Source organism: Eumetopias jubatus, unplaced genomic scaffold (assembly GCF_037043125.1).
Source record: "Eumetopias jubatus isolate StellerSeaLion01/CBP00866 unplaced genomic scaffold, mEumJub1_p1.0 scaffold_1, whole genome shotgun sequence".
Classification (NCBI taxonomy): Eukaryota; Metazoa; Chordata; class Mammalia; order Carnivora; family Otariidae; genus Eumetopias; species Eumetopias jubatus.
In genome coordinates this window covers 212,229,205-212,246,262 of record NW_028274807.1, presented here as the reverse complement: position 1 = coordinate 212,246,262, position 17,058 = coordinate 212,229,205, and the positions used below count along the sequence as shown (strand labels likewise).

General features: G+C 41.7%; 1 protein-coding gene across 1 annotated transcript; it reads right to left on the bottom strand.

The window, feature by feature from the left end:
* Nucleotides 1-6,243: 6,243 nt before the first annotated feature.
* Nucleotides 6,244-16,618, bottom strand: LOC114200871 (uncharacterized). The gene is given in 8 exon segments (XM_028093211.1): nt 6,244-6,329; nt 6,332-7,019; nt 7,459-7,541; nt 8,166-8,261; nt 11,658-11,784; nt 12,370-12,458; nt 13,015-13,111; nt 16,536-16,618. Coding segments are annotated over 7 exon segments (1,200 nt in total). The 5' UTR covers nt 13,046-13,111; nt 16,536-16,618.
* Between the last annotated feature and the right edge of the window lie 440 nt (nt 16,619-17,058).

Here is a 17,058-nt window from a genome sequence, read left to right as displayed (position 1 = left end):
ATGATCAGGCTAGTGCATAGATCAGTGCCACACACTAGATTTTGGGCGTATTTTGGTCTGTTAGAAAAAAGTGCCTCCTAAAATTTTACAGGAAGAAAGACATATATGTACCAAATAAGGGTTGATACAATGAAGGGATAGAAGATGAGTGTAAAGATGAAAATTATAAAAGATTTTATAAAAGGACTTGATAAGAAGTTGTTTGAAAAAAGAAAGAAGATTAAAAAAAAAAAAGATAAAAGGGAGAGAATGTGATCAGGCAGGAGACTAGAACAGAGCCATACACTAGCGATTTAGGGTATATTTTGATCTGTTAGAAGAAACTGTATCTCAAAATTTTAAAGAGAGAACAACTTATATACATATGCCAAAAATAAGGGTAACTACTATGAAGGGATAAAATATGACTCTAAAAATGAAAAATAAAAAATGTTTTTTTTTTTAAAGGGATTTATAAGATGTTGGTTGAAAAAGGGAAAAAGAAAAATAAAAAAAAACAGTCAACAAAAATTATCTTTGATGAAATAATGAATCATGGTAAAAAAAAAAAAAAAAAAAAAAAGCCATGAATCTATGTGCAGTATTCCCCTAGCGCTGGAGTTCTCCTATTCTCCTTGATCGATCAACTTGGTCTTGGCTTGCTGGCTGTTTGTGTTGATCTTCTGGGGGAGGGGCCTGTTGCTGTGGTTTCCAAATGTCTTTGCCGGAGGTGGAATTGCCCTGCCCTTGTAGGTCCGGGCTAAGGAAGCTGCTCCGGTTTGCTCTCAGGAGCTTTTGTTCCCTGCAAGCTCTCGGTACAGCTTTGGAGGACCAGGGCAGAAATGGTGGCCTCCCAATCTCCACTCGGAGGAGCTGAGAACTCGGGGCCCCGCTCCTCAGTGTGCCCCCAGAGAAAAGCAGTCACTCCCTTGTCCCCGGTCTCCGGCTGCTCTCCATGCTCACCCGGCCTGTGACCGAGCGTTGCTATCTCTGGCACCCGACCCTGCGCGGAGTCTCCAAAGCCAGCAGATCCCTGCAGTGCGTTCCCGCACCGCTCCTCCCCGGGGAGGAAGGGGAGTCTCCCCGGATCTGCTGCTTGTTGGGTCCCTGCTGGGGGAGCCGTGCCCCGACTGGGCCGCAGATCACAGTTTATGGCAACCCCGAGCTGAGAGCCCGCGCCTCAGCTCCGTCTCTGCAGCCGGCTTCCCCGCTCCGATACCTGGGAGCTCTGGCACACTCAGGCTCCCCCGGTCTTTCTGTGACCCCAAGGGTCCTGAGACCCCACTGTCCCGCGAGGGTTCCACCCCTGCTTAGCCACTGCAGCGACGCCCCTCAGCGGAGCCGACTTCTAAAATGTCCGATTTTGTGCTCCGCGGCTCTAGCACTTGCCAGAAGCGGCCGACGGAGGCCCCCTCCCCCGCCATCTATCCTCCCGAATATCGCCTCGGATTCACTTCTCCGCACGTCCTACCTTCCAGTAAGTGGTCGCTTCTCTGTTCAGAGAGTTGTTGCTACTCTCCTGTTCGATCTCCTGTTGAGTTCGTAGGTGTTCAGAATGGTTTGATCCCTATTCAGCTGAATTCCTGAGACCAGACGAAATCTAGGTCTCCTACTCCTCCGCCATCTTGCTCCGCCCCCTCATTTGTGTGTCTTGAAGTGCAGTTCTGTTGATTAGTTCTTTCAGCTCTTAAAAAAATCCACTGGTAAACATTTTCATTTCATCCTCACTTTTGAAGAACATTTTGTCAAGTTATACAATTTTAGACTGAGAAGCTTTTTTTTTCTTTTTCAATCTAATCCTTTAGATGTCATTTATTGTCTTTCTGTTTCTATGGTTTCTTTTAAAAAGTCATCATTAGTCTTATTATTCTAGAGTATTATTATTATTCTTATTATTCTAAAGTAATGTGTTCCTTTGGTTGCTTTGAAGCTTTGCAGTTTGGTTTCAGTTTTCCACAATTTGTCAATGTTCCCTTCATTTTTATTGTTTATTTATTTTAAAAGATTTTATTTATTTATTTGAGAGATTGAATGGTAGGGAAGGGGAGGGAGAATCTGAAGCAGACTCCATGCTAAGCACAGTGGCTGATGTGGGGCTCAATCCCACAACCCCAAGATCATTACTTGAACTGAAACCAAGAGTTGGACGTTCAACTGACTGAGCCACAGAGGTGCCCATTTCCTTCATTTTAAAAAAACATATTTTTCATAATTATTTTGAAGTCCTTGTCTGCTGACTCCAATACCTTGATTGTTTCTGGGTCAGCCTCTATTGACTTACACATTCATAATTGGTACATTCTCCTGTTTCTTTGCATGTCTAGTAATTTTTTATTGTGTGCTGGATATTGTTAATGATACATTGTAGAGGCTCTTGATTATTCTTCTAATGATTAAGTTTTGTAATGGCAGGCAGTTATAGGACTAATGGATCACCTCGAGTTTTTAAATTTTGTAAGGGCAGGTTTATTTCAATTTTGCATTTACTCCTAAGGTGTATCTCTTCCTCAGTGCATGATACATATCATGGTGTGGCATTTCTAGGGTATTGGTCGAAATGGATTTTCCCCAAGGTCACTCCACTGTGGATGAGTCCAAAAACCAACCTCCAATTCCTAGAATGTGTGTCCTCTGAAATTTCTGTGCCACTCTTCACCTTTCAGTAGCTATTCTTGGCTAAGCCTCCTAGTGACTTTTCCTGTGTAGTTACAGGTTAAGTGTTTTTCAAAGACCTGAAGGAAATTTTTAGGCAGATTTTTTGGACTTCCCTGGGGCTCTTCCTTCTTTATTAAAAGAGCATTTAGGTTGGCACCTGTGTTCTTTCAACAAGCGCCCAGCACCTTTTGAGCATTTCTTTACTTTATCACAAGATATTCCAGGATCATTTTATATTTTCTCTGCCATAGCCCTGGAATTAACCACTTCTCCAAGGAGCCCTGGTTACCATCCCCCCTTTTTTTGAGAATGGCATTTACAAACCTACATCTAGGTGCCAGGTATACTCATTGCTACTGAAGTGCCACTACTTCTAGGTCTTCTTCTCTACAGACAGAGGTTGAAAATACATGTATGTACTCCACTTCAGGCATACGCATACCACTGTGCTTATCTAGTTATGTATCTATCATCATCTTTCAAAAAACCCCAAGTTCTTACTTCTATCTCCAATTCCAATCCAACACCACAGGGTCCACTCTACCCTTTCTCTTTCCTTTTTTGTAATGTCTCTGAGAGCAAGAAACTGGCTTTAATGATCTACAACATATATACTTAGTTGTCCAACCCTAGTATATACATAAAGTGGTTTCAGAATTGCCAACCCGTACCCTTGAGAGAAACAAATTTATTAACTCTAGTACAGGATTTCTGTACAGTTCTTTTTGCTTTTAGCCTTATCGTCTCTGGTCAAAATACAGTTTTCCTAAGTAAGTTAGGTTTCTTCTCCATCCTCTTCAGTGTGGTTATGATACTCATTTGTAATACAGTTAGGTTCATTTGTTATAGTCTGTATTCCATTTTGTGTTACCTCTGCTACCTGGTGATTGTTTTTTGTTTTAACCTGTAATAGTATTCACTCTTTGTGGTTTAATGTTCTGTAAGTTTTGAAAAAATACAGAGAGATTTGTCCTGCTACAGGACAGTACCAAAACTCCTGAATTCCCTTGTGCTATGCCTTTGTTGTTATCCTATCTTCTACCTCTTATCACTAGCAACTACTGATTTGTCCTTCCCCACAGTCTTGTCTTTTCCAGAATGTCATACAATGGAATCATACAACATGTGGCTTTTTGTCTCTTTCACTTAGCGAATTGAGTTTTAAATTGAGGCATAACTTACATGCAGTGCAATGTACAGATCTTAAGTGTACAGTTTGATGCATTCTGCCAAATGCATATATCTGTGTAACTTACACTCCTATCAAGACATAAAACATTTTCTCACCCTGTGAAGTTCCTTCTTGTCCTTTCCCAGTCAATCCCAGCTACTGCCTCACATCCCTTGCCTCACACTTAGTTGCAACCCCTGTTCTCCACCCCCCTCCAGATTATTTTCTGCCTGTTCTAGAAATCTATGTAAATAGAATCATATGGTATTTACTTTTTTGTGTCTGGCTTGTTTTGCTTGGTATAATCCTACAATTAATTTTAATTAATTCACAATAAAAAATGAAATATATAGATAGGGTTTCCTATATACGAGGTAGTCTCCCAAGTGCTTTACATATATTAATTAATTGAACCTTCAATACAAGTTTACAAAGTAGGCACTCTCATTGTTAGCATTTTATAAATGAAAAAACTGGCACAAAGTGCTTTTTACTTGCCTGAGGTAACCAGGTGATTAAGCAGTAGGGGCTGGACTTGAACTCAAATAGTTTCTCTCCAGAGTCCATACTCTTAATTGCTATGCAATAGAACACTGCCTCTGTACCAGGCGTGGCTATGGCACAGGATCTACACTGATAAATCAAACATACAGTCCTTGCTTTCATGGTGTTCACAACATAGTGGGGGTTGGGATGGGGAATAAATATTAGTCAAATAAAGAGGTATATATAGAGTCAGTCAGATGGTGGTAAGTGCTATTGATATGAATAACTCCCAGTAAAGATAATAAACGTGGGAACTGGAGACTTGCTCATATATTTGGAGTGGGAATGAAAGCCTTTCAATTCAAGCGACATTTTGGCAGAAACTGAAGTAAACTGAGCGAGTGAGCTCTGTAGCTATGTTGGGAATATCAGTCTAGGCATTACAGAGACCCTGATATTGAACTGTGCTGGGATGATGGGGCTACAGCAAGACCAGGCAACTATAGTGTAGGAAGTAAACAGGAGTGGTGGAAGGTGAGGTCGGCTCTGCAGTGGATCTGAATTGTTTGGGGCCTTGTAGAAAATGGTAAAGACCTTTCATTATATTCTCAGTACATTGGTGTATCACTATACCAGAACAATTGCAGGCAGGGTGTAAGGAAACAAAAAAGGGATAGTGCATATTCAATGACTGGAAGAAGAACAAGGAAGGACAGAGAAGGGAGTGATTATTGAAAATTTGGGGCATGGTAGGAAGAGGGGAGAGGGCTGCAATACAGGGACTGAAAAGTGGCCAAGTGTAGCATCCAGAACCCAATTCTCCTGCAGGGATATGCTGTGGGGTGGACTCACTCTCCTCTAGCCCTCTGATCTCCTACCTGGGCTCCCCACTGACCAACCCAAACAGAAGCCTGAGGTATATGAGCCCACTGATATAGTCCATTAACCTCTCAAGGCACAGAGCAGGGGAGAGTAAAGTAGAGTCGAGAGTGCCAATTGTCTCCTTCCATATTCCTTATATACAGTGTTCCTGTACAGTGTGATTTCTTATGTATGTCTTAAAGGATGAGTGTCTTCTGAAGAGTTTTCCATTTTGATGATCTTCATAGGGTTTTCCCTTTGTGTGAATTTCATGTGATTCACGAGATACCACGAAAGGCTTTCCTTTAGCCAATGCATGCCTCCTGTTTCTCCCCAGTTGGTAATTTTTTTCTTCTGTGAGAGTATGAGGTAAAAGTTTTACCACAAAGTCGGCACTTATAGGGTTTCTGTCCACAGTGAGTTAACATTTGGGCTATGGAATGCTATTCCATATTGACTGGATTAGAAGGAGGATCTGCTGATAGCTTTTCTTCACTGAGTCATGATTGATCTCCAAGATGGTTCCCAGCGTTTTCTGTCTCCTTGTATCCATATCTTGTGTAGTTCCCTCCCACACTGAGTCAGAACCAGTGTGGGTGACCAACACAATACAGATGAAGAGAATATATCCTTCTGTGGCTAGGTCATAAAAGACATTATGGCTTCTGCATTGGCTCTTTTGGATCACATTATTTGGGGAGAACTTGCTGCCATATTATAAAGACACTCATCACTGCAGAGAGGCCTACATGGCAAGGAACCACAGGTCCCATGCCAACAACTGGCACTTGTTTGTCAGGCATGTGAATAATCAATCTTCAAAGTGACCCCTTCAGTCCTAAAGACTTCAGTTCTGTCGACATATTGGTTGCAACCTCGTGAGGGAACTAGAACCAGAATTACATAGCTAATCCATTTCTGAACCCCTGACCTACATAAATTGTGAGATAATAAATGTTTGTTGCTTTAAAGCACTAAGTTTTGGGGCTAATTTGTTATGCAAAGATAATTTCTACATCCAGCATGAGTTCCCAAGATGTTGGAGGGATGAGAAACCAATGAATGCTTTCCCATAGTCGCTGCGTTCCTATCTACCTATTACGAATTCTCTTGTGCACAGAAAGGTAAGAGTTACTGCTGAAAGATTTCCCACAATGATTACATTCATAGGGTTTTCTCCAGTGTGAGTTCCCACGTGTTTCTTAACAGATGAGAGATTATTAGATGCTTTCCCACAGTCACTACATTCATAGGGTTTCTCTCCATTATGTATTCTCTTGTGCACAGTGAGAAAAACTACTGCTGAAGGATTTTTTCCGCACTGATCACACTCATAGGGTTTTTCCCCAGTATGAGTTCTCGCGTGCTGGGTCAGATGGGAGCTCTTCCTAAAGGCTTTCCCACAATCGTGGCACTCATAAGGTTTCTCCCCTGTATGAATTCTGTTGTGCACGGTAAGGGAAGACCTCGTGCTGAAGGCCTTGCCACACTGATTACATTCATAATGATTCTCCCCAGTATGAACTCTCTTGCGCCTTTTGAGGATACATCTAGTACGGAAGACATGAAGACACTGATTACATTTGTAAGGTTTTTCTCCAGTGTGAATTCTCACATGCAGCCTAAGGAAAGAGGGATTACTGAAGGCTTTCCCACAGTCAGTGCATTCATAGGGTTTCTCCCCATTATGTATTCTCTTATGAACAGTCAAGTAAGAACTACTGCTAAAGGATTTGCCACACTGATTATAGTCACAGGGTTTTTCTCCAGTATGAATTCTCTTGTGCTGAGTGAGGTTAGATTTTGTGCTGAAGATTTTAAAGCACTGATTACATTCATTGAGTTTCACTCCAAGATGATTTCTTTCCTGTTGATTAAGAGACGAATGATAACTATAATTTATAGTATTTTTAATATTCAATGCTATCGTAGGAATTCTCTCTCCCAGGAATTCTGTTATGTATAACATTATAATTTGGCATTTTTGCTACTTTATGCTAGTTTGAGTGATCAGAAGTTAGAAAAGATGGTTGTGGTGCCACAAGTCTTTATCATATACAGAGAACAGTTTTCTGATAGGCTTAACACGTTTATGTTTGAAATCTTTAATATGTGAGTCACATTTATGGAAACAATTATGGAGATGCTCAGGGAAGAAATAACTGAAATCATTTTTCTCAAAATTCACAATAGTTTCATGGTATCTCTTCAGAGGCCACTTTCTCTTGGGAGAATGACTCTCTTGGTAACTTTGTAGTTTTTCTAATTTGTGGCATATTCCTACTGTGGAAAATTAGAAATCTTACCATTTTTACACCTTCATATTGTTCTTTTCTAAAAACATGCTGCTTAGAAGTTAACCCTTTGGCTTTAAGTAGAGTCTCCAAATCTGAAACAAACTGAAAAGAAGTTTAAGTTTTTGGAGAAAATAAAAAATAAAATGCACATATTAGTGAAGGCAGACCTTAAAGGATTAGCGTTTTTCAGGAGGTTTGCCATGAAAGGGACACAGGTATGACACTTTTAGGTATTTTTAAAAGATTGTATTTATTTCAGAGAGAGAGAGAGATAGCAACAGAGATAGCGAGAAAGAATATGAAGCCGGAACTGAAGGCAGACGCTTAGCCGACTGAGCCACCCAGGTGCCCCAATTTTAGGTATTTTTAGAAAAAGACCCTAGGAAGATTGAGATGGAGGCTGACAGAAGAAGGAATTGTCAGGAATGTAAAGTGGGATGGAGCTCACATGAAACTTACATTTAAGAAGGAAAATAGACATGTCTTTTTTCTTCTTCTAAGGCTGAAGTAAAGTGTGAAGTGATGAACAGAGAATTTAAGAGGAAGCAACGAAGGTACACAAGGAGGCGTATCCTAAAAGCTTTTGATCTTGTCAGGGAAAAAAAGGGCATTTTACAAAATTCCCTGAGTGACATTTCCTAATGTAATACTCCAAACTCCCAAGCCACAGGCCAGACATATTCCTCACAAGGACTCACAATCTACCTGGTGCTCACCTGGACAGTTGCCTGGGAGAATTCTGATTTCCTCTGTAATCACTTTATCTTCTTGTTCCAATTCAGACACCAGACCAGGCTTATCAACTTGATTTCCTATACATAAAGAAAAGACATAGTATGTAGGGGAACTCTACAGGGGAAAATGAGCCCCACCATGAAACTGAAGCCCCTACTTCTGAAGATAAGCAGGTGTGGCTTTAGGAACAATGGGCTAATTATCCCTAAATTCTAATAAATATAGTAGCTCTCTTTCATAGTGAAAAAAAAAAAAAATGAAAGTATCCTCAGTCGATACCCAGGGTGCCTGGGGGAATAACTAGTACCAGAAGCTAATACCCAAGCTCAAATACATATTTAAAAGTTCCAAAACTTTTATGCACAGAGAATATAAAGTCAGGGCCAGGACTAGATCTTTGGTGCCTAGGGCAGGCATTAGAGTATAAGCTCCATGATGGTAGGGACCACATCTGTCTTGTTCACCACTGTATTCCCAATTCCTAGCACAGGCCTAGGAATATAAAGGTGCTCAAGAAAGAATTCTGAGAAGTGATGTCAGCAAAAATGGTGGAGTAGGGAACTCTAAAAGTCTAACCTCCACAAAAAAAAAAAAAAAAAAAAGCAAATTAACAGGTAAAAACTGTTCAAATTACTAAAACTCTGGGAAGTGATCAAGAGCTTACAGCAACAAGGAAAATGCTTAATCAAGACAAACAGCTGAATCTGTAAGAAAGCTTTGTGACATTTTAGCTGATCCTCACCCTATCCTCCGTCCCACCCCAGCAAGCGTTTTGAAGACAACAATCTGTGTTCTTAGTACTGGTAGAAGTAGGACAAATCTTATTTTCAAAGAAGTGTGATTGTCTGTTTTGACCTTCCTGGTGGCTCCCAGAAGGACTGGCTCAAAGGGCTTGCCTTTATTTCGTTTAACTCCAAACTCTCCCGGAATTGAAGTGGCTATCGGGGTGGAGGGCTGGGGCATGTACTGACTACATTTAAATGTAGCTACTGCTGCTTGGGGCAAGGGAAGATCACTAAAGCACACATAAGACTAGCCAAAAAGTCTCAGAGGAAAAGCAGGGAACAAGATGCTTTGGGGGAAAGGGGCTTTGAAAAGCTCCCACAGTCCTAGGAATATAGAACATGTACATACCCAGGGTTGGGTGTACGTCCAGAAAGTATCTGAAAAGGCACTAAGCCTTCACCTTTGACTGACCTTCAGGCTCTACACAAGCAGGAAGTGAAGGCTAAGGCACAGTTGTAAACTGAGTTTTGAAGGCATGCTCCTATATACACAGAGACCATCTGCAAAGACTGGGAGTTTTGGAGTTCCAGGCATTTAAGGAAACCTCTGATAAATCACTAGCTGACCGTTAACTTAACAAAATAGAGATTGCAGTGGCCACACACGACAAATACAGACATTACAAAATTAGTTCAGAAAATGTCACCAAACAATACTAACTAGAACAAGCAACAACAATAAACCTTGGGGATGGGGGAATCTCTGACTTACAGAACTATCCTAACATTCCAAACGTTTTGGAGTTTTCAACAAATTATGAGGCATGCAAAGAAACAAAAAAGCATGGCCATTACAGAAAAAGGAAATTAAGAGACACTGTCCCTGAGGAAGAGACTTACTAGACCAAGATTTCTTTTTTTTTTTAAAGATTTTATTTATTTGACAGAGGGAGACACATCGAGAAAAGGAACACAAGCAGGGGGAGTGGGAGAGGGAGAAGCAGGCTTCCCGGTGAGCAGGGAGCCCGATGTGGGGCCCGATCCCAGGACCCTGGGATCATGACCTGAGCCGAAGGCAGATGCTTAACGACTGAGCCACCCAGGCACCCCTAGACCAAGACTTCAACTATTTTAAGCACATGCAAAGAGCTAAAGGAAACCATGAAAATGGATTCTCAACAAATAGTGAAAGAAATTATAAAACAGAACCAAACAAATTTTGGAGTGGGAAGTACAATAAATTAAAATGAAACATTGACTAGAAAAGTTTATCAGCAAACTTGATCTGGTGGAAGAAAGAATCAGTGAACTTGAAGATGGGTCAATTGAGATTGCCCAATTTGAAGAGCATAGAGAAAAAAAAAAGAACAGAGCATAAGAAACCTGTGGGACACCATCAAACAACCAACATGTGCATAATGGAGTTCTTGAAGGAGAGGAGACGGAGAAAGGGGCAGAAACAATATTTTAAAAAGATAAATGGCCAAAAAATTCCCCAAACTGAAGAAAGCCATGAATCTACATATCCAAGAAACTTAATGAACACCGAAGAGGATAAACTCAAGGAGACAAAATTGAGACACATTATAATCAAACTGCTGAAAGCTAAAAACTAAGAGAGTATCCTGAAAGCAACAAGAGAATTTTTAGTTCATCACATATATGGGATCACCATCAATCAGATTAACAGCTGATTTTACATCAGAAATTGCAGAGGCCATAAAGCAGTGGGATGACATATTCAGAGTGCTGAAAGGAAAAAAACCCTGTCATCCATTAATTCCATATGCAGCAAAACTATCCTTCAAGAAAGTGAGAAAACAATCCATAGAATGGGAGAAAATATTTGCAAATCATCTATTTGATAAGGGTCCAGCATCCTGAATATATAAAGAATTCTTACAACTCAACAATAAAAAGGCAAACAACCCCAGCCCTCTCAAAGTGGGCAAAGGACTCAAATACACATTTTCTGAAAGAAGATATACAAATGGCTAACAAGTACATGGAAAAAGGACCCATCTTATTATTCTTTAGGGTAATGCAAATAACCAAGTGTTCCCACACTGTTGGTGGGAATGTAAATGGTGCACAGGTACCATGGAGAAAAGTTTGGAGGTTCCCCAAAAAGTTAAACATTGAAAGACCATATGACCCAGGAATCCCACTTCTAGGCAAACGTACAAGAGAATTGAAAACAAATGTTCAGGCAAAAACATACATGAATGTTCATAGCAGAGCACAGCACTCTTCACAGTAGCCAAAAGGTGGAAACAACTCAAATGTTCATCGACTGAGGAGTGGGCACAGAGAAAGCGGTATATATACACCATGGAATAACGTTCAGCCAGAAAAAGGAATAAAGTTCGACACATGCTACAGCATGGCTGAACCTTGAGAACTTTATTCTAAGCAAAAGAAGTCAGATACAAAAGGCTACATATTGTATGATTCCATTTATATGCAATGTCCAGAACAGGTAAAAACCATAGAGACAGAGTAGATCCATGGTAGCCAGTGGCTGGAGTAGGTGGGAAAGGGAGTGGCTACTTAATGATTATAGGGTTTATTTTTGGTGCAATAAATGCTCTGGAATTAGAGATGGTTGCACAACACTGTGGCATGACTAAAAATCACTGAATTATACATTAAAGATGTTTTCTGTTCTGTGAATGTTACATGAATTAAAAAAAGAAAAGACTTATTACCTGAGTCATTAAATAAATGCAGGGCTGAGGTCAAGCTTACCCAGCGATGCCAGGTTCCTGCAGTTCTCCCGCATCATGTCTCTGTACAGTGTTCTTTGAGAAGGGTCCAGCAGTGCCCACTCCTCCCGTGTGAACTCCACAGCCACATCCTCGAAGGTCACCAAGTCCTGAGCCGTCACAAGCATCATGGCTTAGCCAAGGACCACCCCCACCAAGTTGATAGGAGGACAGGAGTAGAAATAGGTTGGAACCCCAAGCACAAGATGTATGGGCAGGGTTCTGAGCTCTGTTCTCCACTGCTCCTGGGCTCAGCCTGCAGGGCTCCTCTCCTGCCTACTGACACCCACTCCCAAGGTGAAATGTACCTCTAACACGTAGGTGAGTCCCTTATTCCAGTGAGACCGTGGAATCCTGCAGTCTTATTTCCCTCGATCTCAAGCTGAGCATAGGCCGGGGACATGGCAGATGTCAGAGATACTCCCCAGTGGCCATCACCAATTGCTTGAATATAGGACACTGTCATGTCTTTCCTTTAAAACTGATAATAATGTAATGTATAAAGTGACTCTGGAGGAAGTTAGGAAAATATAGAAAATGTTGATAAACACCGACAACCCTTTATCCACCGCCAGATGCCCAGAAATCCTGGAATGCCTGAGGACCTGGTTTGGCTGTGGGGCTCCAGGCCCTGAAAGGTAAGTCCAACTTTTGGTCAAAAGAATAATTATTTGGGAAAAAAATATGTGACTCACCAGTAACCAGCTTGTCAGGAAGCCATGAACCAACCCTTCCTCCTCTGTGCATCGTTTTTGAGGAGAGACTGAGTACAGGGAAGACTGAGCTGGAGAAGAAATGAGTCAGAAGAGTCCAGGATTGCTCTATATTCTAGCTCTCACCAGTTTGGAGGCTTCCTCACCTACCTGTAATTGACCACACACACACACACACACACACACACACACACGGCTTCCTCACTTACCTGTAATTGACCATACACACACACACACACACACACACACCCCTTTCACAGGATACCAGAGCAGAGCCCTGTCTCACCAGGGCTAGAAAACAGGGCCAAGACTCTTACTGCAGCGGAAGAAAAGATGATAATTCCCATTTCACAGATGAGGAAATTGAAGTTCAAGGGACAGCACTGTCATTTTATCAAGTTTATGGAAAGAATTTGAGGTAAATTTAAAGGCTTTCCCATATTCAGGACACAGGTGAGACCTCCACAGACACTCAAACCACCAACACCCCAAATCCCAAGAACCACTTGGGGTCCCAGTGCCCCCGGGCATTCAGGCTCTACTCCTGCCTCACTGCTCAGCCCCTCCTTTCCTGCTCTGTGGTGCAGGGACCTTTAACGCTTGGATTTTGAGGGCCCCCCGACTTACCGCAAGTGGGGGACAGAACCATGGCTGCCATCCTGTGACTCAGACAGAGAACCCGGATGCTCCTCCCCTCGTCCCTACAGTGCACGCAGGCCAGGCTCTGGAAGAAATGGGAAAACAGGACGCTTTCACAGCCTTTCTCCCTCTCCAGGCTACTGAGGATGAACAGGGCTCAGCCTGCCCACCATGTCCTCCTTTAAATGCAAGTGGGGTCTCCAATTCTGGGTCTTTACTTTGCTTATTAGCATGTGAAGAGTCCTAAATGGTACAACCAGCACATGCCTGTGTCACCCCCATTTAAATCCTCAGCTTCACCGAGTCTCAGGGCACATTCTTCCCGTCCAAGTGGTTGTCACAAACACATTCCCAGCTACGACCCCTTTGCCAAATAGAGACACTGGCACCTGCCTCCCATTAGTCTTTGGATCTCCAGTCCCACTGCCCTCGGACAACATCAGAGGGCGTGAGGATGACCCTCACTGTGTTACGAGTTGGTCCCCAACCACGTTGGCCGCACCTTCCATCGGCACCACCCTAGACTCTGTCATCACCTGACCCTGTTCTACCATCTAGAAAAACAGCTCAGAAATGTCTCTCTGAACCCAGCCTCCCAAACCTCGCCTTTGTCCATCAGTTGTTCTCAACCACACAAAGGACTCAGTCCAGCCGCTCTCCTGCCTCCTCAGGCACTGCCTGTTTGATGTTCACAACCTCTAGCCATTTCCTAAATTTATTACTAATGAGAGTTTTTCAGAAGCTGATATATTTCTAAATTTAAGCTAAGTTTATTTAAATTAGGGTGTTCTATTAACCATTTTTCCTGCTGCTTAGAAAAGTAACCCTCACAGAAAGATTACTTTCATATTATGGTGACATCTATGTGTTACAGTGACATTTCAGTAGAATGCCCAAACTTCTTTAATTTAATTCCTACAAGAGGGGGGAATATTACTGGCTTTTCAATATTTCTACCTTAAGTGGGTTTTGCCATGATAAAAAAATAATAATTGTTGGACTGCTATTCAACTACTCAGTATTAGGTTTCTGTCGTTGCTGTCTTTATTATAAATCCATATTCCTGATATTGAGCCATTTTTACTAATATGTTGGCTTAACAGTAAATATACATATGGGGGAATGTTTTTAGTAGTGAAATAAATCTATCATAAGGGCAGGTTTCCTTCTGTTTCCACCTAGTCTCTCCCTGATCACAGGCAAAGTGTTTTTACCCCTTGACTCATTTCCTCGTATCCGACTCCTCAACTTGGGACACTCTGGTTTCAACCATTTCAAGGACACCGCCCTTGGTAGAATCACTGGTGATCTTATGCATAATAACAGAGAGGCAGATTGCAACTACACTGATACTATTTCTTATCTGTCAGATCAAGAAAGACCCTTTATTGGAAAGTCTGTCCGCAAAGGCACTCTCATACACTGCTGGGGTGTAATCCTACAGAAGGAAATTTGTCACCATTATGCAAAACTGTGAAGACGTTTACTTCTTCTCTGTCAATTCCACTTGTAGAAATCTTTCTCAAAGATACAGAAATACTAAAACCGATGTCTAAGACTATTTACTGTGACAATATATATAACAGCGAAGGACTAAAAGCAACACAAATGACCATCTATAGGGAACTGGTTGAATAAACTAGGGGATATCCATACAGTGAAGAATCATGCAGCCATTACAGAATGAGATGATCTCTAGGTATTCATAGAGATTATTATCCCCAATAAATATAAGGAGAGAAAAAAAATCAAGGTACAAAACAGGATATGGAATGTTCCTTTTTGTAAGAAGGGAAAGGCCAGGAGAGACACATATATACGTATGTATATATGCACCCATATATTTTGCATATATACATTTATAGATGCATATAGAGAGACACATACACAGATACACATACCCATTTACTTCTAAATGCAAAAGAAATACTGCGAGAATAAAACAAATGAATATAAATGGTGACCAATAAGGGCAGGAGAATAATTGAGAAGAAGAGACAGGAATTATAGTTAGAATTCCCTGAACATGTCTTATCAGAGAATTTTGGCTTTGGAATCATCTTTAAAAAAAAATACAACTGCAATCCTCAAAACTGAAAACAAACAACAAGAGAAACCTAAGTGCTCATCAATTTGGAAACACTACCACAACAGTCTGAAAAAACAATACCTTCCTATGACTTTATAAAACAAAGTATATTGCTAATTCTGCCAGTTTCCTACTGATGGACATTTCAGTTGCTTCTCATCTTTTGCTGCTGGAAATAATGCTCCCGTGAATAATCTCATATTGTTTTGTATTTTGGGAGGTTGACACTCAGAATATATTTCCAGAAGTGGGGTTGCTAGATATGGGCAGCAATGTTTCTGAGTGTCATTTTTTATATACAGGGAAGGAGAGTACCATTAAGTCAATAAATCAATGTTGTTAGGAGCCAATATTTTTAGTATAACATATAAAAATTAACATAAAATCCAAAAAGTTAAGGGAAAAAAACACTGCAAAGTTAAAACTGAATTAGAAATACCATGTTAAACTCATGATTTAAAAAACATATATTTCCCGGGCACCTGGCTAGCTCAGTAGGTGGAGTGTGTGACTCTTGATCTCGGGGTTGTAAGTTTGAGCCCCACCTTGGGTGTAGAGATTACTTAAAAATAAAATTTTAGGGGCACCTGGGTGGCTCAGGTGGTTAAGCATCTGCCTTAGGCTCAGGTCATGATCCCAGGGTCCTGGGATGGAGCCCCAGGTGGGCTGGCTCCCTGCTCAGTGGGGAGTCTACTTCTCCCTTTCTGTCTGCCCCTTCCCCTGCTCATGGTCTCTCTCTCTCAAATAAATAAATTTTAAAAAATCTTTAAAAAATAAAAATAAAACCTTAAACAATAAGAACAACCTCTCCCCCGCCCGGCCAAAAACACACATATATTTCCTAGCTAAATCCAGGGAAAGGTCCTAGAAGGAATGCTACTCAAGGGGCACTTACTTAGCACACCCAGTGTCTAGATCTTGGTTTTTAATACTATTCGTCATTACAAGGAGCAAAGTATGAACTAATAATGGAAAAATCTCCAGTATATGTTAAGGGACAAAACGCAAGACAAAGAAAAACGCATACAGTACTACAATGTTTTGGGTAAGTAAAGTGGAAACAAGAATACATTTGCTTGTATTCACTTGAAAACCCAGAAGGATAAGAATGCACGATAAATCACTAAAAGCAATTACCTATATAGATTGCTAAGGGAAGAACCGGATGGAAGAACAGGGGAGGGCAAGATTTTCTAACATAGACCTTTTCATATCATCTTAGTTTTGAACCAAATGCAAAGAAAAACTTTAACCAGAATTTTCGACAAGTGAGTATTTTCTAAGAAAACTGAGTAATTTAATTTTTAACCCTCACTCTTAGTGACTCCTTGTGTCACTTGCCCACAGGAAGGGCCCATTGGCAGTTCTGCGCAGTGGAGGCTGCTGGAACCTGTTGCTACAATTTCCACGGGGAACTCACCTGGTCACACGGAAATCCACGGATCCCTGAGAACAGGTGGAGCCTGAGGCTGGTTTCCACGCAAACTCGGAACTAGAGAGATGCTCTTCTTGCCTGGGTGGCGCGGGGGGGGGGGGGCGGGCACAAAGATTGCTTTTGGGAGGCCTTTATAGGAATAATAGTTGTTGGACAGAAAGACCGCCCATTCACCGTTTTTAAAATTTACTGATTTAAGGTGTAGTGAGAGCCGAAGTTGCCTGGTTCCCACCCAGCCGTCTGCTCCCAAGTGGGAGAACGCGGCGTCAGGCTGTGTGCGTTCGCCTTGCTCACTCATTTCGCGGGACAAAGCTTCTACGGCTGGTCGCTTAGGGGGTCCATCGGCTAAGTGACTCAGCTGACTTTGAACCGAGTTCCACAGCTCGTTTAAGACTCTCAGAGACGGAAGGCCCTGTAGAGAGCAGGGCTTCCCAAGCTTGGCACTGCGGCCACTAGGGCCGGATGACTTTTTGTCGTGGGGGCGGTCCCGTGCATCATCGGGGGATGT